Source organism: Mobula birostris, chromosome 1 (assembly GCF_030028105.1).
Source record: "Mobula birostris isolate sMobBir1 chromosome 1, sMobBir1.hap1, whole genome shotgun sequence".
NCBI lineage: Eukaryota > Metazoa > Chordata > Chondrichthyes > Myliobatiformes > Myliobatidae > Mobula > Mobula birostris.
The window spans coordinates 43,900,565-43,925,617 of record NC_092370.1 but is presented as its reverse complement, the minus strand read 5'-3'; the positions used below and the strand labels follow the sequence as shown (position 1 = coordinate 43,925,617).

Below are 25,053 nucleotides of genomic sequence, written 5' to 3'. Positions count from 1 at the left end.
AACTAGGGAAAGACGCAAAGGGAGTGATTTGTTTATTTTTAAATGCATTCTGTTCTTAATTCAACTAAAAACATTGATTGGAATGTGCATTTTGGCGATCTTTATCTCTGTGTTGTCAGAAAGGGGATGATGTAGAACATGGGGTCCTTAGATGCCTTGCATAATGGTATTTGGTCCATGGCATAAAGAAGGTACTGAACCCCTAATGTAGAGAAATGGTAAGGAGCATAGGACACTTGGTGAAAGGTGAGGTGCTGGTGAAGTTGCTGATTTCAATCATAAATGACTTGATTACATCGAACCCGGCAGAAAGTCAATGCTTACATTGTGTCATCCCTTTGTGTGTTTTTTTTTTACAATTTCTTTGCCTCCTGATGTTCTTCCTTCTCCTCACTTTCTTGTCTAATGTGGCAATGCCTGCAGAATGGGCAGAATGAGCAATGTGCAGTGAGCATCACCAATCTCAATATCACCTTGGTTGAAACGCTCCTCCCAAGACTCAATGAGGCAGAGAGGTTGCTTGAAGACCAATATACCATACTATATAAAATTCTATTTGGCAGTTTGGCTTTCAGGATCAGCTTCATGGAATATACACCTGCTATACTGGAGTAAGTTCACTTCCATCGGGTAGACCTAACTGGAAACTGATATTTATAAGAAACTTGCTTCAATATATGTTCTTAAATGAACAGAAAAGTGTATTGATACCAGCCAGACCACTTCTAGTGGGATACTCAAACTTTAGACAATTATGGTAAGCTTGCCAAAATATCAGAAATTGCGGCCTCAATCAGCAACTAATCTTTAAGTATTTCATTATCTCTTTAAGTGAACTTTGCAGGGAGTTCTTCATGCCATTGAATTTTGTGATTAGCTCAGCCAAAAATAGACAATGGCAGGGCCAGTGTCAAAGCATTGTTTTAACATCGTCATTAATATCATCAGCTGTTAACTTTGCACATTTCTGACAGCTGTTAAGTGTGTTTGTGTAAACCCTTAAAAATATAGTGACTTTTCATTTAATGTGAGGCCATTGTTCACACAGCTGTCTGCCTTGGAGTCAAGACAAAGTGCATCTGGACTCTCTCTTTGAGTCAGAATCAAGAGAAAATCTACAGATGCTGGAAATCAAAGCAACACACACAAAATGCTGGACAAACTCAGCAGACTGGGCAGCATCTATGGAAAAAAGTACAGTTGACGTTTTGGGCCTGCCGAACTGTGCTTTTTTCCATAGATGCTGCCTGGCCTGCTGAGTTCCTCTGGCATTTTGTGTGTGTGGCCTTTCTTTGAGTCACTGCTCAATGTTGTACTTAATGATGAATTCAGTGAGAATATGAACAGAAAGGTACACTGGTATTTACCTACAAAGTTTCTTGCTCATGTCAACGAGTACAGATCACCCCACAGTACATGAGAGTCTTCTTCTTGTTACCTGCTGAAGTGGCATCAGAACTGACAAGTAGGAGTGCAAATAAGGCTGGGGAAATGCCATAACCATTGATAGTATAATCACAGAAAACTCTTCCAATGTTGTCATGCACAGGAAGTATAAACAGTGCATTACCATGAGGAAGTTGCGCAAATGCATAGAAAATGTTGATAAAATTCCTGCTCCAAGTTTTATCTGCTACTTAATTTCATAAGATACAATTGTTCAGAAGGAAGTAAATAAAATCATAGCACAAAATCTGCAGATATAATAATTATTGATCAAATGTTATCTAATGTTTAAAATTATAATTAAAAATATACGACTGAGAAAAAAATTGAATTTTTAAGTTCTTCAGTTCATTGAGAACCCAGAATTATCTATGAGGAACCAATAATGCTGTTATGATGTAAACTGAAGAGTGAATAGACCTGACAAAGAGGAATGTGTAAAATAAATACCACAAATACCATCAATCATTTTCTGAAAAGGAGAAACCCAGATTTGAGTTTCTTATTTATTATTACTGAAGAAACTAATTCAATGTAGTAAGCATAATCACACAAATTGAGAAGGGTTGTGCCAACACAGTTAAATGGCATCCCAAAATATTTTTCAATGCTTACAAAATTACTTACAAACACCTCTATTTATTATTTCATAAATAGGCCCAACAGTTTCCATTAAAAAAGATTAAATATAGACATACAGTATGAAGAAACAATTATATATAGCCATATGTCAGGTTATAACTTAGCTCTCTCCAATCAGTTGCTGTATCTAATAAACACCAGAGAAGCATTTGGCAGTTTAAAAAAAAATTTACACAAACGTATAGAGTGACGTAATTACTAACCATGACACCATAGAAGATACAAAAACATCTATGTAGTACAAAATAAATGTGTTTTGCTTTTTAACACTTAAAAACTGTTCATGCTAGTCTATGAGACAATTTGGGGTGCTTAATAAAATTGTTGGAAGCAATTTTGCAAATATATAACTATGAAACTGTTTTCTTACAAATTAAGCAAAAAATACTAATCTTGCCAATCTGGTCCCATTAAATGATATAATTTCACTGGTCAGTGCCAGTATAAAGTTACATTTAGCTAGGAAACCGTTTTATCATTTTATACTCTAAGAGAGTGCAACACAGACCCTATTTACAAATTTGCTATGAGTGCTCTATCCATCAGTCAAAGTTTTCACTGGTTAACTATCAACAACTGATGGGAGGTCTAGGATCATGATCCCAGAATGACATAAAATTGCTAAGGCAGTTCACTACAGCAGCACTCCACAGCAAAACCAACAGTAAGCAAAATGATCCAAGTTTCCTTCAGAAATGAAGAGGGATGTTTGTCCAATAATAATCTTCGATGGAAAGAAGCAACATGATGTCTTGTAAATGGCCAATCCCACAAGCTTTAAGTGCAAGCTCAAAGATCTAAGTGCTTAGCGACTTGTTCTTTAATAAGACACAGAATTGCCTTGATACACTCCATTTTTGAAGACTTCCCTGCAGTCATCATAGGAAAGAAGGTTATATCCTCAGGTGAGGTACAACGTTTTATCCCTCTGCAAACTGCTACAGAGAAAAGAAGAGAGAATTATTGATTTTTGCAAGAAACAAATGGAAGAATAAAAATTAAAACCGTAGTACAGCTTTTTATGCCTACTAAATATGAAATCACCCTCAGATATCATACATTATAAAAGTTACTATTTGTCAAGAGAAAGAGTAGTAATTCAATGTTTGCTGACTGAACAGTTATACTTCCTTTTAAAATATTGACTGGGTTGATTCCATGCAATCAACTTCATATCATCTTTAAAACTTGGGCAAAAAATAAGAATTGGAAGACCAATTCATAATACAGGTTTCAGCAAGAAATCTACAATTGCAAAGTGCCAGCCAAATGAAGCAATGGGCTTCATTAATGTGAGTGCTCATTTATAGTTATAATGTCAAATCCAAAAACAGCATGTTAAATGTGCCAGGACCCTCAATGGAGCCCTTATTCACATCAAATTTCAGCATTATATTTGTATGTTACATCTGATGTATTATTCCACGATGTAATATTAACAACATTAATCAATGAAACTAATTTCTTATAGATTAAATTATTAAAATGATATTGCAAAGTCTTTCAGAATTCACTCAAACTTAGCAAACATAATTTTTGTTGGAAATTTTAACAACTGATCTTTTCCTTAGTATAGACATTTAATGAGTTTATAACCTATTTTGATGATGATGAATTTGAGGGAAAAATATTGAAATCTTCATGGATCTTATATGTCACATAATACGCAGAGATTTCTCACTTTAAAATTTCAACCAAGTTGTACTGTAGTTGTTTCATCATGTAACTGTGCCATGGTGCTTTCAAGTCAGCAAAGCCAAATTTGAGCTCGACTATGCAGATAACAGCATATGTTCTATTTGTATTTAGCTGCAGGAAAGCTCTCTTGTCTCTCTTATCCCCAGCATTTGGACTTTTTACAGGAAACTGATAGGTTTAATGCTGCAATTATTTGCAGGAATAGTGCCATTTTGTGTACAGAACAATAGATGGATTGAGACTATTTAAAGCAGTTTACTTGCCCTCTGGGATGGAAGATCAGCGCATTTCATTTTAAGGTTCCAACAAAAACCCACTAAAGTTTTAGCAATGCTGAATGATAGTGAGTAGGCAGGCAATTTAAGGCAAACTTCTGGAAGAGGAAAGAAGGTAGGATAGAATACCCCCGTGAGGAAAGAATTCTTTCCCTTTTTATCAATGTTCTTGCAAGAAACTGTGCAACAGAACGTTCTTACCGAAATAAGTCAAATGCTTCAACCATAAAATTGCAAGAGTAAATCAGGGCCAGAATCACATTGCCAGTAAGCTAATATACCAATCAGTCTTGATGCTTCTGAATTTTCGGGCTGGAATAATAAGCATCATCCACATTTTGGGGAAGTCACAAGCCAAGGATATTTCAGAAGGTTAACATTTATCTCATTCTCCCTTATTCTAATTCAGGGAGATTGCTGATCTGCGACAAGTGGTAAGAAAAGTTATTCTCTCACCATTTGAATGCAGGCTCCAGTGACCACATTACATTGTGAGTAAGTTCATCTGAGTTACAAGATACACCATTGTGGTGAGTAATTCCACTCCAAGAATGTAGACAAAATGCAAGGTCACACCCACCATATCATGATGGGCATTACTTCATATAAAAGTAGCAATCATGATACGTTATTCTCAATCAGAAAGATATGCTTTTCTTTTTCAGGGCCACAGCAAATAAAAGCATATTTGGGGACAAAAGGATATTTACGAAGGAGGGGCATAGAGTCAAGAGTTATTCTGTCGCCACTTGATGGCAAACTCCAGTGACAAAACCAAGCACAAAAGAACAAGGTATAAAAATGAGTCCTGAAGAAGGGTCTGGGCCTGAAATGTCAACCATCTATTCATTCTGTAGATGATTTCTAACCTGCTGAGTTCTTTCAGAATTTAGTGTGTGTGTTGCTCAAGGTATATTAATATGTTTCCTGCTGGTGTCTGCAATCTGATTAAGCAGCACACTGGCATCCTTCAGCTAGTACAGCCACCGCCTCACAGCACCAGAGATCTGAGTTCAGTCCTGATCTTGGGTGCTGTCAGCATGGGGTTTGCACGTTCTAAGACTAAGCCATTTAATTTATTCAGGAAAACAAGACTGTGTATAAATGATCAGCAATGGTCCAATGATGCTTAGCGAGGTACATGGACCTGGAGGCACAGGATTGAACTACTTCAGTTATGGAGAGCCTTTGGAGAGGCTGGCCTTGTTTTCCCTGGAATGAAAGAGGTTGTGAAATGATCTGGCAGAAGCAAATAAGATTAGGAAATGGATAGAAAGGGTTGGTAGTCAAAATAATTGTCCCTTGGTATGGCTATCAGAACCAAAAGGGCGAAGATTTAAGGTGAGAGGAAGTGAATCTGAGGGGTGCACAGTATGGTTGATATCTGGAATACACTGTTAGAGTTGGTGGAATCCAATACAACACTCTGGCATATCTTCTCTCCCTCTCTGGCTACAATTTCACATCTTGTGTTAATATTTAATTGCACATGTTATTATAAATGTTAATTCTATTGATAAAAATAGTGGGCTGAAATCCAATGTGACTTCATATGATTGTCTGAACTGAGAATCAGAACCAGGTTTATTATCACTAACAAATGTTGTGAAATTTGTTCTTTTGCAGCAGCAGTACATTACAGTACATGAAATATATTATACTATAAGTTACAATAATCATAAAATTAAAAAAAATTCGTGCAAAAAGAAAGCAAAAGTAGTGAGACAGTGTTCATGGGTTAATTGTCTGTTCAGAAATCTGATGGCAGAGGGGAGCTTTTTAATAGCAAATTGTGGAATCTTTATGGAATTTAGCCCACTCATTTGTATCAATAATTTTTCAGAAGAGTAAATCAATATGTGTATTATCAGTTGTGATTGTTGTGAATTCCATCCATATTTCCAGTGTTCTGTGAGGACGAAACTGTAACCCCTACACTGGATTGATGCTTGCTAACACTGAACCTCTGGTCTCCTGACTGCTTCACATCCTGGTAAACAAACTGCAAATATCTACAATATCTCTTGAAGATTCAGATCTTGTTTGTCAGAGTGTTCTTTTATCCAGTATAAAGGGGTTAAGGCATTCAAGTAAACACAAGCTGATTCAGTTGGATAAAAGCAGTTCAAATGGAATAAAAGCATGCACACTGGAATATAATGTAAATAAATACAACTTTAATATATAATGGAACAGGAAATGTATATAATCCATTGACAATGTAGACAAAAGGTCTGATTACATTTATTGATGTATATGAAAATATAGCAAATAAACCTGATGGCAGTTGGGATTGCACTACTAACTGAAACATGACAAAATAATTTTGTACAGAATTCCTACTTCTCTTCAGCATCAGTGATCAGCAGGGCTCAGCACAGACTGAGCAGACTTTGCTAATCATGTGACTTCTTTCCCAGCTTTCCTTTATGAGTTGCTTCTAGATGATAAAGCAAATAAGTGGAAAATGCTCCTTATCCATAAAGAATATTGTTTGTAAGCTTGGGCATCTTTTGCAATAAAAAATACATATATCAGGGTGAATTAAGGAAGCATATGAATGATAATTCCACGCGGCTGATCTCTAGGTTGAAAGGGCCAAAGTTTTACTTTGCATCTAAAAATATTATGATATTTAGAACTCCAAGTCATATGATAGTTACGGATCTGGAATGCCATTCGATGCATCTTATCTCATCCATTCAAATTGAACACTGGAGTCCCATGATTGAAGCATTTGTTACGTGGTATTGGGATTTTTTGCAACTTTTTCTGAGACCGCTCTCACCGTATGCATGTATATGAAAGAAGCCTTTCCACTGTCAGCCTGAAATTTGTTTTTTATTGATTTTAGCATAATTTCTAATATTCTATTGACACGGTTTAATTTATATTTCAATTTTCTAGGTAATGTGTGAAAAGAGAATAAACAGGCATTTTGTGTACCATAAATACAATTGTTGTTCTGAGTATTATAAACACGTATGCATTTTTCTCCACTTCGTGCTCACACATGGACGCTAGAACAAGCTGCAGTACTTTACTGCCAGCTGCCCATATGCACTGTATCTACCAGCATGTTTTTAAGGAAGTCTCCAGAGTATTTAAGAGTGTTAAAAGTCGGTCATCAGCAAATGAAGCAAGATTAGCTGACAAGAATCAGGTGGACCATTATATGGAGATGTAGCTCAATACCTATTTTAAAATAATTTCCTAGCATTTTCCTTAGGCTTCTCCTGAACTGTCATGGTAATTTAGGTGAAAAATGGCTGGAAATTCTGAATGAATCATATTGAATCTGCTGAAGCAATGGCAGTCAATGAGAAAAACCCAAAGGAAATTCCCATTAATATATTCTATGATTATATTTAGATTTCCATTTATTTTTATGCCCCAATTTATAACAGAAGCTTCTAATGCTGATAAAGAAGGTTCTAACTATAATATTTGAAGCTTAGAGAGTTTCCATTAAAAGTGTGAACAGAGGAAATTTTAACAGATCAAGTTGTAAGGAGATGAAAAGATATGTATATGTCATATTCGTACATGCATTTTAGTTATGCCAGCTCTTGTTTAAATGCAATCTTGCAGCTTTAATTGCAAGACATCACACAATAAAAGATATTGTCCTATTAAGTAGCATTTTCTCTTGCACTAATATCATTATACCTAATAATTCAAACTGCTCAAAGATTAAAAAAAGGGTGCTGCTTTTTTAAATTGTCCCTTATAATTCCAAAAAAAAGTTAGCAACTCTTGTGGATGACCTGCTTTTCCATTGCATTACCATATAGATATATTTACTCAGCTGATCCCAAAATATACTTGCCTTTAATTATAATCTTTTAAAATATAAAATTTCAACATATACCTATTCCTTTATACATGCAGAACAAAAAGTTAAGCATGCAGATATAACTCATTGACCCCATTTAAAAAAAGAAGCCACAGCTGTCATTTTATATGAAACCACTGGCCACTAACCCATTATTGCAGTAGTCATTCCAGTCAACACTCTGTGGTGGGGGATTTCGGCAAACTGAGCGGACGCAGTCCATTGTTGGAGTAGCAACAGGTGCAGCTGTAGATGTTGAGTTGATTATGTTCTGAAACTCAGATTGCAAGAACCCCTGAAGCAGAAAATAACATGGATTTTCAGGGTTGTCAGTCACAAAATAAAAAAAAGAGAAGTGAATTCACTGAGTTTTTAAACAAATAATTATTCTGAATAGAGTGGTGGGAGTGGAAGAGAAACAAATACATCCAATTTTATTTTTAGATAACAAAATATTTACAATACTAAGGGAATGCATGGATTACTGAATAAATGTTGATCTTTGAAGCATTAAATGCTCGCTATTTTCATTCTGTAATTACTTTTCAAGCACCATTAATATCAGATGTTATGTTATCCTAACGCAACATATTGGTTTACTATATTTGCTATTCTGTAGCATTTCCTCGTCTCCAGCTAAGAGAAAATATTTGATAGTGCTCATAAGCAAATCATTCACTATTCAGGGTGAACATTTAAAATTTCCATCTTAGTACTGAAAGCAAGTAAATTCAATTTAACAGATGACTTTATAAATAGAATAGTTTCAGTGAATAAAGCAATCTACTGATAACATTAATGATTCAAAGAACTTCATAGGCTTATAGAGTTATTCAGCACAGAAACAGGCCCTTCTGCCCAATTCATCCATGCCAACCATGATATCTATCAATTATAATCTTACTTTCCTGCATTTGGCCCGGGTTCCTCTAAATTTTCCTATCCATGCACTTGTCCAAATGTCTTTCAAATGTTGTAATTGTACCTGCCTCTACCACCTGCTCTGGCAGCTCCTTCCAGATACCTATCAACCTCTGTGTGTAAAACTTGTGCCTCAGATCCTTCTAAAATCTTTTGTCTCTCATCTTACACTAATGCCCTCTGGTTTTAAATTACTATATCCTGGGAAAAGACCATGACTATCTATGCTATCAATAAGCCTTATAATTTTATAAACCTCTATAAGTCAGACTTCAGTGTCTTCACTGCTAGAAATCAGTCCCAGCTTATCAAAATGACCATTAACCCGCAAGCCTTTCAGAACAAACAAAATTCCTGTTAACGTTTTCTCCAATCTCTCTAACTATGGTGTGGAAACACTACAGAATGCAATTCTTCATGTGCAGCCTGACCAACTATTTGTAACATTGCCTCCCAACACCTAAAATTAATGATTCAGTCACTGAAGAAAAGGATACCATATTACTTCTACACCACGCTGTCTACCTGTGTATTTGTACCCTTAGGTCTCTCTGTTTTATAACATTCCCTATGGCCATCCATTCCTTGCATATATCTTGGCTAATGTAACTTCTGAAAGTGCTTGTCTGAGTTAAATTCCATCAGCCATCCCCTTGTCCACTTTCTTATTTATACAACTTTCTCTGTTGTAACTTGAGACAACCTTCTTCTCCATCCACAGTACCGTCTGTAATAATGTATCATCTGCAAATTTCCAAATTATGACATCTTTATTCTCTTCCAAATCACTAAGATATATTATATAGACAATATTTATTTGCGGCCTTACAGAATCCAAGCTAGTCTGTTAACCTAATATGGACCTCAGATAAGTACAAAATAAATAACATAAAAGATGGCTCATAAAGCTTTCAAAATAAATACTGTATGTAATTCTGGAAAAGATGTTTCTTCCTGATTTTGACACCTTAGCTTGTGATCATCTGCTTTTGCATACTGAATTCATTACTTAGGTGTCAATGCCTTGGCTCTCCCAGTTTGTGGTATGTCTGCAGAGAGCAGCAAAATGATTTGAACATAGTAACTTGCTGCAGCACAATCAAGGCATACAGTCTTGCATAACCATGCCTATTCAAATAACGTCTCATTTCAACCTCTAGGCTACTCAAAGTTTGGGACCAATATTCTGATTATTTTTAAGCCTCTAACTTTTCATTTTCTGTCCAATTTATGTCTTTGATCAAGTGAATGGAGTGAAGAATTCTGTAGATGCACCTGAATAAAGGTTAGCAAAACTTTAGGGAAATGTTCTGGCAATGAGGTCTTCTCTGATGCATTGAAGCAGCAGGTTGGGTTAATACAATTAATCCATTCCAATGTATCCTGAATCTTTAATGGCATTATTGTATTGGACTTGCAAATAATAAACTGCTAAGAGAGTGTGTGTGTCATCACATAACCTCACTGTTTTGCGAGCGGCAGAATAACGTAGAAGTACAAATAAATGCAGTGTGTGCAATTTAATAACTTAGTCAAAACCAAAATATATTTTGCTCAGCAGAAAAACTGAGACAGAAAGAATTAAGCAAATAAACATACTCCAGTGCAAGAACTCTGTGTGAAATGCAAATGTGACAAATTGATAAGACGCAAGCTCATGTAGAAGTGATATTAAAATGTGATGAGTTCTCAATCTCATCAGATACAAAATATATTTTGACATGAAGCAAAAATAGGGCAAGTCAGTTTATGAGTCACTTTGAGCTGCTTTTTCAAAATTTCTGGTTTTGTGTTCACTGGATAGAGAAAGAACTGGATGAGGACTCTGCTTCTCAGGCTGACACTGATGATGCTTTTGTTGCAGATGGTAAGAGATTTGATGAAAGCAAAGACTGAAGAACTACTTTTAACACATTGTTTAGCTTCCTAATAAAATTTGCCGTTCATCACAGTTTGCCTAAAATGAACAACTCTAGTCATCTACTTATTAAAACAGAATAAAATATTTGGAGTTTTTGATTTTTTTATAAACATACATAAAGCACAAGTAGGTTAACAAACAATTGAGCTGAATCAACTTTAAGAGAGAAGAAAGGATGAGGTGGAGTGCTTATTGTATTTTTTTTAGCTGTCATTACTATTAATCTTGATAAATATAAATGCAATGGTAGTTAATCTCTGGAACATACATTTGGCTCTGGCTGAAAGAGCAGGCAGCAGGTGGCCGGGTATTTTATTTAACTCTATCTATTCATGTATTGTTCTCTAAATTACTCTCCTTCATTCACTCACAAAGGCACCATCTGCTTCTCTTTTATCTTCAGAGTCTCAACTAACCAAAATTCAGCCTAACACAGCTTTTGTTGGAAGTTCATGTAAAAGAAATACCACCAAAAGAAGACCAAAAATAACAATTCCATAGAAAGCAGAACAACAGAGAAAATATAAAAAGGACATAACTCTACATAGAAACATTACAAATCCAGGAAAACAACAAAAAACCTTACAATTACAGATAATTTTAAAAGGCATTCTATTTACTGGAGGAAAATTTGTTTTTAACCAAATGCACTTGAAGAAGTCACTGAACTCTTAAATATTTTATGTGCTGTAATGAGATGTCCTTCAACAGAAGTGAGATTTCATTCCTCAAAAGTACTTTTTAGTTAAATTATGTGAATAAATCCATGCCTGTTTGGTTCTATCTTGAACTCTTGAAAGATCAGAGTTATGGATTTAAATTTGATCATATCTTCTCCTTTTGGACAAGATTACAAATAAAATTGATGTAGTTTCTGCTCAAAGACTCATTCTGACCAAATCAGTTGTGCCAAGTAAACAGCAATGACTGTTCTCTATCAGTCATTCATGAAGTCTGATGAAAGATAAATTGAGCTGAAAAATTAATGCAAAGTAGTCTAATTACACAATGCTGGACACTTTACAGTTTGATCCTGCAGCAACAATTAACAGCTGGTTTTCTCTGATTGGTGGCATCCATGCCTAGAATTCTAAATTTCATTTTCATCTGCTAGACTGGAATCAAAAAGGGGGCCCAATAGAGATTAATTTGGTGTCAGAGGGGACATTTGCTCTGTAATTAGATTTTTGCGTCCTAGCAATTTGCTCTGCTGCTATACTAAGTCTTATGAAGCCTGCAGCAAAACAGAACACTGATCTTCATCTCTGCACTTTACTGTGAACTAATTTCATTTCCTGCCTATCTGAAGAGGTGTTTTCATCAGACATCAGGGTTTTTGTCTTCGTGGCTGATTTATTCATCAATCTCAATGTGATTTTGTTTCTTCTTACAACCTTGAAATTACATCCAAATCCACACACATCTGTTGATTACATGAGAAAATTGAAAATCTGTCTTTGTAATATCATACGAAAATTTTTCCACAAGGTTATACAGCAAGCCGACAGATATTAATGATTTCATTTTTGGAGCTTCTTTTCCTTGCAGTGAACAGAATAACAAGGAGAATTGGTTTATCTGAACAAATATTCCAGCCGTGTGATTTTAATGTCTTTGGATCTGCAGCATTCTTAAGCTTATGTGTAAACCCCTTCGGGATTTTTCTAAATGTTATTCATCATTTGTCAATACATTTTAATAATGATATATGACCTCGAAAGTAAATGCCCTGTACTAAATATTTTGTATAAGATGATTTTGGGCATGTTGACCAACACTCTGCTGTAAAACATTCTTTTTGTGCAACAATAATTATAATGATTGGAAATGGCAGTAGTACTGCAATGGTATTTCAAATGCAATTGTTTTATAAAAGATTTAGCATTTTGAAAGCTTAAATTATTATTCATATAGAAGTATTTGTATCTGTGAAACTAAGCCATTAAGAGTAGACAACTTCAGAACTGATTTACAACTAGGGCTTGGGGAGTCAGAAACAACTTTATCACCCTGAACTGAGTAGGAAAATAAAATTTGTCATGGCTCCATGCCACGACCGTCTTCAATGACTGATGGCAAAATGTATAAATATAGGAATGAGGTGGCACAGGTAAGATTTTGATTCCTCCCACAATTAAATATCTTACTACTTTTCACCACCCGAAAAAGAAATAGATTGCATAGAGGGAGAGAGAGCTTAAAAGAAGTAAGGGGTTAGTTGGCACATTTTGCGTCCCACAGTTCCCGATACCACATTGGATTGCACATAATTATACAATTGGCAAGATTCAATAAAAAGAAATTAGGTTTATGTGGAACGGCCAATGTGTGAGTGGGGAATTTGGGCGTTGGCTCATTGAGGCTTTGGCGAGGAGTCTAGGATGTAGGATGTAGGGAGATTTTCCTCATTATCTTTTCTTTCTTTATTATTGCACATTTAGAGCAGTAGGGTGCCAGATAGGATAGTGGAATGCTCTTCTTGTGGGATGTGGGAAATCAGGAAGACCGCCAGTGTCTCTGATGAATACACCAGCAAAAAGTTCATACAGTTACAGATTCTAACAGACCACGTTAAGGAGTTGAAACTGGAACTAGATGAACTCTGGATCATTTTGGGGGCTGAGGGGTTGATAAATAGGTTAAACAGGGAAGTAGTTATACCCACAATGCAGGGCACAGGTAATTGGGTAACTGTCAGGAGGGAGAAAGGGAGCAGGCAGCTAGTGCAGAGTACCCAGTGGCCATTCCCCTCAACAACAGGAATATCACCTTTGATAGCGTTGGTGGGGTGGGGAGACCTAGCAGAGGAATGCCACACCAGTCAGGTCTCTGGGGTTGGGGATGTCTTTAAACTAGAGTTGCAGAGCACCAGAGCAGCAAGTGGACTGATTGTGGAGAACGATGTTGTTAACACTACAGAGCCCGGAATCAAAAAGTTGAGCATGGTGGCACCAATGTTTTGAGCTGTATACGCTTCAATGCAAGGTGCCTTGTAGGAAAGATGGATGAGCTTGGGGCATGGATCAGCAAGTGGAATTATGACATTGTAGCTTTTAATGAAACTGGGCTGCTCGAGGAGCAGGACTGGCAGCTCAGAGTTCTGGGGGTTCTGTTGTTTTAAACATGATAAAGCAGGAGAGATTAAAGAGGGAGGGGTGGCAGTACTAGTCAGGGAAAATGTCACAGCAGTGCTCAGACAAGACAGACTGGAGGACTTGTCTAGTGAGGCTTTATCTGTAGTTTGTTGGCTCGTGGCCAAATGGTTAAGGCGTTCATCTAGTGATTTAAATGTCGCTAGTTCGAGCCTCAGCTGAGGCAGCGTGTGTGTCCTTGAGCAAGGCACTTAACCACACATTGCTCTGCAATGACACTGGTACCAAGCTGTATGGGTCCTAATGCCCTTCCCTTAGACAACATCAGTGGCGTGGAGAGGGGAGACTTGCAGCATGGGCAACTGCTGGTCTTCCATACAACCTTGCCCAGGCCTGTGCCCTGGAAACCTTCCAAAGCGCAAATCCATGGTCTCATGAGACCAACAGATGCCTATATATGTGTAGAACTGTGGAATAAGAAAGGGATGACCATATTAATGGGATTATATTATAGACCATCCAACACTCTGCAGGATTTGGAGAGGCAAATTTTCAGAGAGATCACAGACTGTCGAAAGGTTGTGATAGGAGGTGACTTAAGCCTGAATGGGAAACAGTTGGTCAAATGTGTTTAGGAAAGTTTCCTTAATCAGTACAAAGAAGTACCAACTCGAGAGAGTGTGACAGTAGATCTCTCATTAGGGAATGAGACAGGGTAGGAAAAGGAAATTTGTGTAATGGAGCACTTTGCACTTAGTGATAATAATTAGTTTTAAGGTAATTATGGAAAAAGATAGGTCTGTTCCTTGGGTTGAGATTCTAAATTGGAGAAAAGCGAACTTTGATGGTATCAGAAAGGATATTGCAGGTGTGGATTGGGGCAGGTTGATTTCTGGCAAAGGTGTGCTTGGTGAGTGGGAAGTCTTCAAAAGTGAAATTTTGAGAGCTTGTATGTTCCTGTCAGAATAAATGGCATGGCTAGTAGGTTAAGGGAACCTTGTTTTTTGAGAGATATTAAGGACTGGTTAAGAAAAATGAGTAGGTGCATAGCAGGTATAATTACGGAACAAATGACTTACCTGAGGAGTATAAGAAATGCAGGAGAAAACTTAAGGAGGAAATCAGGAGGCCTAAAGGAAGACATGTGGTAGCTCTAGCAGACAAAGTGAAGGAGAATACCAAGGATTTCTACAGACATGTTAAGAGCAAAAGGATAGCAAGGGACAAAAGTGGTCCTCTGGAAATTCAGAGTGGTGATCTATGCGTGGAACCGAAAGAGATAGGAAATTTGTTAAATGGATTTTTGGCACCTGTGTTTACCCAGGAGACAGACACAGAGTCTACAGATGTGAGGCAAAACAGCAGCAAGATCATGGACACTATACACTCCGTTAGCCGTCTTGAGGCAAATTAGGGTGAATATATCCCCAGGACCTGACAAGGACCCTGTAGGAGGCTAGTGCAGAAACCTTAGCCAGGGGTGAGGTGGCAGAAGATTAGAAGGTAGGTAATATTGTCCCATTGTTTATGAAAGGCTCTAAGAATAATCCAGGAGATTATAGGCCAGTGAGCCTGACATCAGTCATGGGAAAGTTATTGGATGATATTCTAAGGAACTGGATATATAAGTATTTGGATAGACAAGGACAGATTAGGGATAGTCGGCTTGGCTTTGTGCGCAGTAGATCGTGCTAACCAATCTTATAGAGTTTTTCGAGGAAGTGACCAGGAAAGTTGATGAAGGCAAGGCAGTGGATGTTGTCTACATGGACTTTAGCAAGGCCTTTGACAAGGTCCTGCATGGGAGATTGGTCAAGGTTCCGATGCTCAGCATTCCAGATGAGGTAGTAAATTGGATTAGACATCGGCTTCATGGGAGAAGCCAGTAGATTATTGCCTCTCTGACTGGAGGCCTAGATAAGCAAATGACACTAAGGTTGGTTGGGTAGTGGACAGCGAGGAAGACTATCAAAGCTTGCAGCGGGATCAGGACCAGCTGTACAAATGGGCTAAAAAATGGCAGATGGAATTTAATGCAGATAAATGAGAAGTTTTGCACTTTGGGAGGACCAACCATGGTAGGTTTCAAAGCTGAGCGATCGGGCACTGAGGAGTGCAATAGAACAGAGGGATCTGAGAATGCAGATCCATAATTCCTTGAAAGTGGCATCAGAGGTACTTAGATTATGGTCATAAAGAAAGTTTTTGGAATAATAGCCCTCATAAATAAATGTATTGAGTACAGGAGTTGGGATGCTTTATTGAAATTCTATAAGACATTTGTGAGATCTAATTTGAAGTACTGTGTTCAGTTTTGATCACCTACCTATAGGAAAGATGTAAGTAAGATTGAAGGAGTGCAGAGAAAATTTACAAGGATGCTGCTGGGAACTGAGGATCTGAATAAGTGGGAAAAATTGAATAGGTTAAGGCTTTATTCCTTAGAATGTAGAAGATTGAGAGGAGATTTGATAGAGGTATAGGGTCAAAATTACGATAGATAGGGTAAATGCAAGCAGGCTTTTTCCACTGAGATTGAGCGAGAATACAACTAGAGGTCATGGGTTAAGTGAAATGTGGAATGTTTAAGGGCAACGTCTTTACTCAGAGAATGGCGAGAGTGTGGAATGAGCTGTCAGCAGCGGGGGGAGCCGTGGGAAAGGTGGTGGAGAAGTAGTGCCAAGGGTGGGTGGTGGAGCATGTGCAGGCACACCTAGCCCTGAGACACCATGTTAGGTAAGTTGATTCCAAACAATTGGTTTATTGATTGCACAGAATATCTCTCTGGTGCTTCCCACTCCCTCCTCTATCACCCCCTTTTCCTAACCATGTTTCCCCTCTCCCTGCCCCCTTCCCACTCTCAAGTCCACAAAAGAGACCCATATCAAAATCAGGTTTATCATCACTGACATATGTTTTTACTTTGTGGAAACAGTACAGTGTAATACGTAAAATTACTACAGTAGTGTGTGAAAATCTCAAGCACCTAGCTATATACAGTACATATGCCTAAGACTTTTGCACAGTATTATATCACTAAATCATTGATGACAATGATTGTTCTTGAATGAAGTTGGTTAGCAGGTTGATAATTCTGTTTTTTTTTCCTCACTCTACCTTCCAGCAATTAGAAAACTCCACTACTTAATTCTCCATCATTTGTCTGTCTCCAAACTGGTGAAAGCTACTCAATAAATATTGAGACAATTTAGCAAGTACAGTCTACAATTTAATAGTTAAAACTCAGGAAACTGATTATCTCACCATCTCACCATTTGATTTACATCTGAAATACAAAAGTCCTTATTTACTTACTGCTGACAGTTACATTGCACTGACCTGCTGCATTGGTGGTGAATGCAGAGGAGGTTGAACCTGCATTGGTAGCTGGTGATTTCCTATTTGCTGAGACATAACAGAGGTCTGCTGTTGGTGAAGCTGGTGCTGCTGCATTGATAGCTGGTGCAGTGGTGGGCTGATCTGAAGAGATGGAGGTGGAGAGATGGTCATATTTGCTACAGAAACAGTCACTGGCATCTGACCATTGGGTTTGGGAGCAATGCTCCGTGACAAACTGGGATGCATGGTGGATATGTGAGGGTTCATACCAGACTGTTGATGATAGGCACCTGAACCAAGGTACATTGGAGATGGAGCTTGTGAGTGAGCAGAAAACACAGGCTGCTTTGAATTCATTATCTGAGAAGCCTGGGATGTCTTTGTATCAATAGGCTCACTGTAACTCTGCAGACAAAAATACCAAGAATGGTTAACCATTGCCTAGAAATATCAAAAAAAATACAATTTAACATTTTCATAGAATCAAGGGAAATATACGCACAGAAGGATGCTTTTTAGCTCACTGGGTCCATGCCAGTTTAAAACTGTTAATCTACCCATTTCCACGTTCTAGCACTGGGTCTTGCAAATTACAATTTGTCCAATACACATCTACATATTTCTAAATATGATGAAGTTTTTTGCCACTGCCACTCTCTCGGGCAGTAAGTTCCAAATCTCTTCCAAATCCTTGATGAAAAATCCTTTCTTCTAATCCTTCAGTCGATTTTTTAAAATCTATTCCCCATGATTTTGACACCTAAGGGAGTTAGGGCCTTTGCCTCTTATCCTATTTACATCGCTAGATTTTGATTTTCAGTGTTATATAGAAATATACTTTAAAATTATTTTAAAGCACAATGGATCAATTCCATAATGTTTTACATGTTACTGCTAGATTAAAAATAATCAACATGATTCAGAAATAACATTCTTGAATATATCTTACATGATTTCAACATATTGTTAGTTTCAATTTTGAGCCATTTTCCATTGAAGGCTTTTTTTTTGCAAATTATGTCCTTGCAAATAAATGATCAACCAATGATACTAGACAAAATCCAGAGGTTTTGCCAGTTGCATATTTTAAAGCCAAAGACTTAAAAACAAAAACACAAATATACACAGGAATATTCCAAACAAAACATTTACTAAAAAACCAGAACTTAGAACTATAAGCCATGATAAACTATAATTTGCAAAAATACATTATTTGCCTAATTCTAAACACATAGAGAAATAAGAACTTGATATTTCCTGAAATGGAAACATAACAACTAGAGTGACATAACAGTGATAGTGTGGAGGGTTGTTGTAGTTTGCAACAGAACATTGACAGGATACAGAGCTGGGCTGAGAAGTGGCAGAAGGAGTTCAACCCAGAAATGTGTGAAGTGATTCACTTGGAATGTTGAATGTGAAGACAGAATGTAGGGTTAATTGCAGGATTCTTGGCAGTGTGGTGGAATAGTGGGATCTTGGGGGCTACATCCATAGAGCCATCAAATTCCCATGCAGGTTGATAGGTTGATTAAGAAGGTGGATTGTGTGTTGGCCTTCATTAACGAAGGGATTGAGTGCAAGGGCCAGGAGATAATGTTGCCTCTCTATAAAGTCCTGGTTGGACCAACATTGGAATATTTTGCTCAGTTCCGGTTGCCCTATTATAGGGAGGATGTAGAAGATTTAGAGATGGTGTAGAGGAGATTTAACAGGATGTTGCCTTGATTATAGAACGTGGTTTATCTCTTTGGAAGGGAAGGAGGTAACTTGGTAGAGGTGTACAAGATGATAAGAGGCATAGATTGAGTGGATAGCCAGAGAATTTTTCCCAGGATAGATATGGCTAATATTGGGGGCATAATTTTAAGGTAATTGGAGCAAAGTAGAGGGAGGATGACAAAGCCAAGTTTTTTTCTACACAGAGATTGGTTGGGGCATAGAATGCCCTGCTAGGGAGGTGGTAGAGGCAGATACATTAGGGTCATTAAAGAAACTCTGAGATAGGTACAGGGATGATAGAAAAATGGAAGGCTATGTAGGAGGGAGGAGTTAGACAGATCTTAGAGTGAGTTAAAATGTTAGCACACATTGTGGGCCAAAGGGCCTGAACTATGATACAGAGTTTTATGTTCTATAAAACTTAAGCAGACTTTTGGATGCCATGTAGGGCAAGGGGAAAGAAAAATACTTGAAAGAATGACAGTGGTGTTACAGCACATTACCTTGGAAACCAGACTAGCTCTGTAAGCAGCTAACTGCTTGAGATACTCCTTTTTGGCAGCTTCAGTCTTCTTCTTGTACACCTGTAAAAGACAATATAAAGGACTATTAGCAGATGAAAGCATTAGCTGGCTACAGTACAAATTCAACAAATTTATCTTTCTAGCAGTAAACCCTAGAGGTGTCAAATTAGATTAGCAAACCTGTAATTTTTAATGAAGTCTTTGAAATACCAGCTAGTGAATTTATATCATACACATTCCTCTTAAGTTTTCTTATTTTTCAAAATTGTTAAAAGGAATAATCTTTGAATACTGTTATCCAATAGGTAAATGACTATAATTTGTCAGAAAAAATAACCTGTTGAAAAGAAATTTTATTCTTCATCATATTAAGTTATACCTGACAACAGCAATCTGAATTTGTTAATGCCTTTGGCAAAGTAAAATGTCAGAAGGTATTTCACAAGAGCACAATCAGACAAAATTTGACATATGTAGTCAAATCAGAGTTATTAGAACAGCAGTACAAAAGCTTGGTGAAAGAGGAGGCTTTAAGAAACATTTAAAGCAGAAAAGTGATTCAAGGAAAGACTTCCAAATCTTATGGTCTTTGCTGATGAAAAGAATTAAGACCAGGGCAGCAATTAATATCAACTGACATACAAACTCTCTGGATCGGTGGGTTTTAGAAACATAGAACATAGAAACATAGAAAACCTACAGCACAATACAGGCCCTTCAGCCCACAATGCTATGCTGAACATGTACTTACTTTAGAAATTACCCAGGGTTACCCATAGCCCTCTATTTTTCTAAGCTCCATGTACTTATCCAAGTCTCTTAAAAGACCCTATTGTATCTGCTTCCACCCCCGATGCCGGCAGCCCATTCCACGCACTCACCACTCTCTGTGTAAAAAAAACTTACCCTGACATCGCCTCTGTAACTACTTCCAAGCACCTTAAAACTGTGCCCTGTCGTGTTAACCGTTTCAGCCTTGGGAAAGAGCCTCTGACTATCTACATGACCAATGCCTCTCATCATCTTATACACCTCTATCAGGTCACCTCTTATCCTCCATCGCTCCAAGGAGAAAAGGCCAAGTTTACTCAACCTATTCTCAAAAGCCATGCTCCCCAATCCAGGGAACATTCTTGTAAATCTGCTCTGCACCCTTTCTATAGTTTCCACAGCCTTCCTGGAGTGAGGTGACCAGATCTGAGCACAGTACTCCAAGTGGGGTCTGACCAGGGTCCTATATAGCTGTAGTTTTAGGGACTTCTGGCTCTGGCTTCCTCCTGTCCTTTTTTTCTTTATATTTTCTCTATATTTATAGCCATCCAAATTGCGTACTGTCAGTTTGGGTGGACTATAAATATGGAGAAAAAATAAAGAAAAAAATAATTGCTTAATGTCAGTAAGGAATTGAAAAATTTGAAAAAATCTGCAGATACCAGAAATCTACAATAAAAACTGGAAATATTGGAAATATTGAGCATGATGCTGCCTAATTCATTGAGTGTTTCCAGCACTTTTTGTTTTTATATCTGACTGAAGAGTTGAATGCATTGATGGATGTGAGGTCACATACAGATGACATCAGGTAAGGATGGCACATTGCCTTCCCTGAAAGACAATAATGAACCAAGAGGAAGATTAATGACAATTCAGTAGTTTTGTGATTACTGTCATTTATTTTAATTTCAATTCCAATTGCTTTTGATTACTTGAGTATAACTACTACAGCAGATACAGTATGGTGGAAATCAAAATTACACAACTACTTGTAGATCAATGGTCCAGACCAGTGATTGCTTATCTAGGTACATGACCTCTTTGTTGTTTGTCACTTGAATGTTGTTGTTTAAAGGTGGACAAATATTGTAATTGGTGCTTTTTTATATAGCTAGTTCTGAGTTGTGTTAGGAAAACATTTAACTTGAATTAATTGTACAGGCCAACACCAAATACAATCTATATTTCACTAATTTAGGAGAAGCATTAATTTAGGTGAATGTTGTTTGATTGATTAATTTGAGCACATCTACAAAGAGTGCTGCCTCAAGAAAGCAACATTCATCATCAAAGACCCTTACCACTCAGTCATGCTTTCTTCTAGCTGCTGCCATCAGGAAGGGGGTATAATAGCCTTAGGTCCCTCAACACCAGGTTTAGGAACAGTTATTACCTTTCAACCATCAGGCTCCTGAACCAGAGTGGTCAATTTCACTCTCCCCAGTACTGATTCCACCACGTATGAAAGGACACTGCGATTCATGTTATCAATATTATTTATTTCTTATTTGTTATTGTTATTTGGTTTTCTTTTTGTATTTGAACAGTTTGTCATCTTTTGCACATTGGTTGTTCATCCATATTTGTTTGTGAGTAGTTCTTCATTGATTCTATTGTGTTTTTTTTGTATCTATTGTGAATGCCACAAGCAATTTGAAGTCACAGAGTCATAGAGGCAGAGAGTGGCAACATAGAAACAAACACCTCATTCCATTGAGTCCACACACCAGCCCATCAGCCCATTTCCAAGAAGAGGTCAGCTTTCTTTTCTATGTTTACTGTACATTGTTGGCTCTATTCTTCTCAGTACAATTTTTTCCTGAAGTACAGTGCTCTGCAAAGGTCATAGGCACACATATATACCTAGGGTGCCTAAGACTTTTGCACAGTATTGTATTTGTCGAAGTGGAGCACGGAATGAGTTTGTAAATCTGGCAGCAGCAAAGGATGTTGGGAATGGCGAGTGCGAAGAGCCGCAGGAGCGTTGTGGGACAGGTGGCAGGGGCAGAGGCTGGCGTGGGTGCAAACGTACCCAGCCCTGAGACACAAGCCAAGTTAATTTGACTGCAAACAAGTGCTTTATTGAGCATTACAGGATGTCTCTCTGGTGTTTCTCACTCCCTCCTCCTTCCATCCCCTTTTCTCAACCATGATTTCCCTCTCCCTGTCCCTTTCTACACTCAGTCTACAATAGAGGCGCATATCAGAATCAGGATTATCATCAGTCATGTATGTCATGATATTTTTTGGCAGCAGTACAGTGCAATATATGAAATTACTACAGTACTGTACAAAAATCTTAGGCACCCTATGTATATTTGTGCCTATGACCTTTGCACAGTACTGTATTTTAGAAAAAGAATTGTACAGAGAAGGATAGACCCAACAATGTACAGTAAGCTTAGAGAAGAAAGCTGAGCTCCTGCTGGAAATGGGCCGATGGGCTGCACTTTTGCACACTACTTCGTCTATGCAGCTTGTTCTCAACTTGTTCTCCATAAACTTCTAATCTCATCCTTGTCTTGTTTTTTTTTGTTTTTTTGTGTGCATTGATGAATGCCATGAGGCATTTTTATATTAAAATTGTAATTCTGCTTATAATGTAGCTATGGCTTGTACGTCCCATAGCGTTACCTATCTTCTTCCAAAATACGAACATACAATAAGAGATCCACTGAATATGGCCCTTGTGGCTAAAGGGATCAGGGGGTATGGAGGGAAGGCTGGTACGGGGTTCTGAGTTGGATGATCAGCCATGATCATACTGAATGGCGGTGCAGGTTCCATGGCCGAATGGCCTACTCCTGCACCTATTTTCTATGTTTCTATGTTTCTATGTTTTCTCAGTATCAGTCTTGAGCTTGCTCAGCAACAGAGCACACACAGAGGCCAACAGGTGGAGAGAGCATAGCGCTTTATCAATACTGAAGGGCTCTCGAGAGTGCAAAATCCAAAGTTCAGAGGTGAAAGTAAATTTACTATCAAGGTACATAAATGTCAGCATATACAACCCTGAGTTTCATTTTCTTGCAGACATATTCAATAAATCCACAACAGAAAAACAACCATAATAGAATCAATGAATGAATGCGTCAGCTGGGTTTTGCCTGTGATGGACTGGGCCGTACCAACTACTTCTTGTAGGATTTTCAGTTCAAAGGCATTGATGTTTCATACCAGGCTGTGATGCAGCCAGTCAAATACTCTCCACCACACATCTATGAAAGTTTCTGGAAGTTTCAGATGTCATGCTGAATCTTCTCAACTTCCTAAGGAAGGAGAGGTACTGCCGTGATTTCTTTGTAATTGCACTTACTTGCTGGCCCCGTGACAGTTCCTCTGAAATATTAACACTGAGGAGTTTAAAGTTGCTGACCCTCTCCTTTGGTCCTCCAATGAGGACTGGCTCATGGACCTGTAGTTTCCTCCTCCTGAAATCAATAATCAGCTCCTTGGTCTTGCTGACATTTTCACAATTGCACAAGGAGGTATTTAGGCCAATGTCTTGAAGCATATTGATTAGTTTTGAGGTTATGATAGTATTGAAAGCTGAGCTGCGGTCAATAAAGACCATACTGATGTATGTACCTTTGCTGTTCAGATGTTCCAGTGTTGATTGATTAGCCAATGAGACAGCAACTGCTGTTGACCTGTTGCGCTAATAGGCAAACTAGAGTGTATGCAAGTCATTTTTCAGGCAGGAGTTGATATGTTTCATCACAAACCTCTTAAAACACTTCACCACAGTGGATATCAGTGCTACTTGGCAATGGGCATTGAGGCAGGTTACCACATCCTTCTCAGGCACCAGTATGATTTGAAGCTAGCCTGAAGCAGGTGGGTAGCTCACACTGCTGAAGTGAGAGGTTAAAGATATTGGTGTACACTGCAGCCAGTTGATCAGAATAGGTCTTTTATGCTTGGCCAGATATGCCATTTGTGCTGGATGCTTTTCATAGGTTCACCCACTGAAGGATGCTTGCATGTCGGCCTGAGAGACTGAAATCACAGGATCACTGGGGTTTTGGTAGTTTGTGTTGATTACTCCATGTTTTGACCTTCAAAGCAAACATAGAAGGCATTGAGCTCATCTGGAAGCAAAGCCCTGTTGTCACCTATGTTGCCTGATTTTACTTTATAAGAGGCGATAGTATTCAAGCCCTGCCACTACTGTTGAGCGTCCTTCGCTATTCAGGTTTAGTCTGGAATTTCCACCACCCATAAGATGGCTTTCTGGATATCATACCTGGACCTCTTGAAACTTTCTTCATTGTCAGACTTGAATGCCTCTGATCTGCCCTCAGCAGACTGTGGATCTCATAGTTCACCTAGGGCTTCTGGTTGGGGAATGACACTGAATGATTTTGTGGGGACACACTCGTCTACAACATTTGTATGAAGTCCATGACAGCTATGGTGTACCATTCTGATACACAGAAGAGTTCTTGAACATGGCCTAATCCATGTTCTCAAAGCAATCCCATAGTTGCTGGTCTTCCTCCTGTGAACACCTTTTTATTGTCCTTATCTCTGGAGCCTTGCTCTTTAGCCTCTGCCTGAAAGCAGATAAGAGACGGACAACTAAGGGATCAGCTTTCCCGAAATGTGTTCTGGCCATGGAATGGAAAGCATACCTTATCTTTGTATATCAGTGATCTAGTCTGATGCTACACGTGACTGTGCCACTGATAGTTTGTATTTAGTTTTCCTGAGACCACAAGTCACTTTAACATAATGTTAAAACTGAAAGGGATTCTACAGCTTCATTCTGGGCATGGACACGGAGTCAGGACATGCTTGACAGCATAGCAACTTTTTGCTCTGTGGAGCAAGAACGGTCCCTCAGAAATATGAGTAAGCATAA

General features: G+C 38.1%; 1 protein-coding gene across 3 annotated transcripts in view; it reads right to left on the bottom strand.

The window, feature by feature from the left end:
- Nucleotides 1–1,914: 1,914 nt before the first annotated feature.
- Nucleotides 1,915–25,053, bottom strand: part of tox (thymocyte selection-associated high mobility group box) — a 263,891-nt gene continuing 240,752 nt past the window's right edge. For 2 of the 3 annotated variants that reach the window (XM_072256868.1, XM_072256699.1), the window contains 4 exons: nucleotides 19,395–19,475; nucleotides 17,170–17,574; nucleotides 8,046–8,191; nucleotides 1,915–3,026 (listed from right to left, as the gene is read on the bottom strand). In XM_072256868.1, the coding sequence (XP_072112969.1) occupies nucleotides 2,990–3,026; nucleotides 8,046–8,191; nucleotides 17,170–17,574; nucleotides 19,395–19,475 (669 nt within the window). In that variant the 3' untranslated portion in view covers nucleotides 1,915–2,989. The remainder of the gene's footprint in view (nucleotides 3,027–8,045; nucleotides 8,192–17,169; nucleotides 17,575–19,394; nucleotides 19,476–25,053) is intronic. The other variant, XM_072256787.1, reaches the window with a different exon arrangement.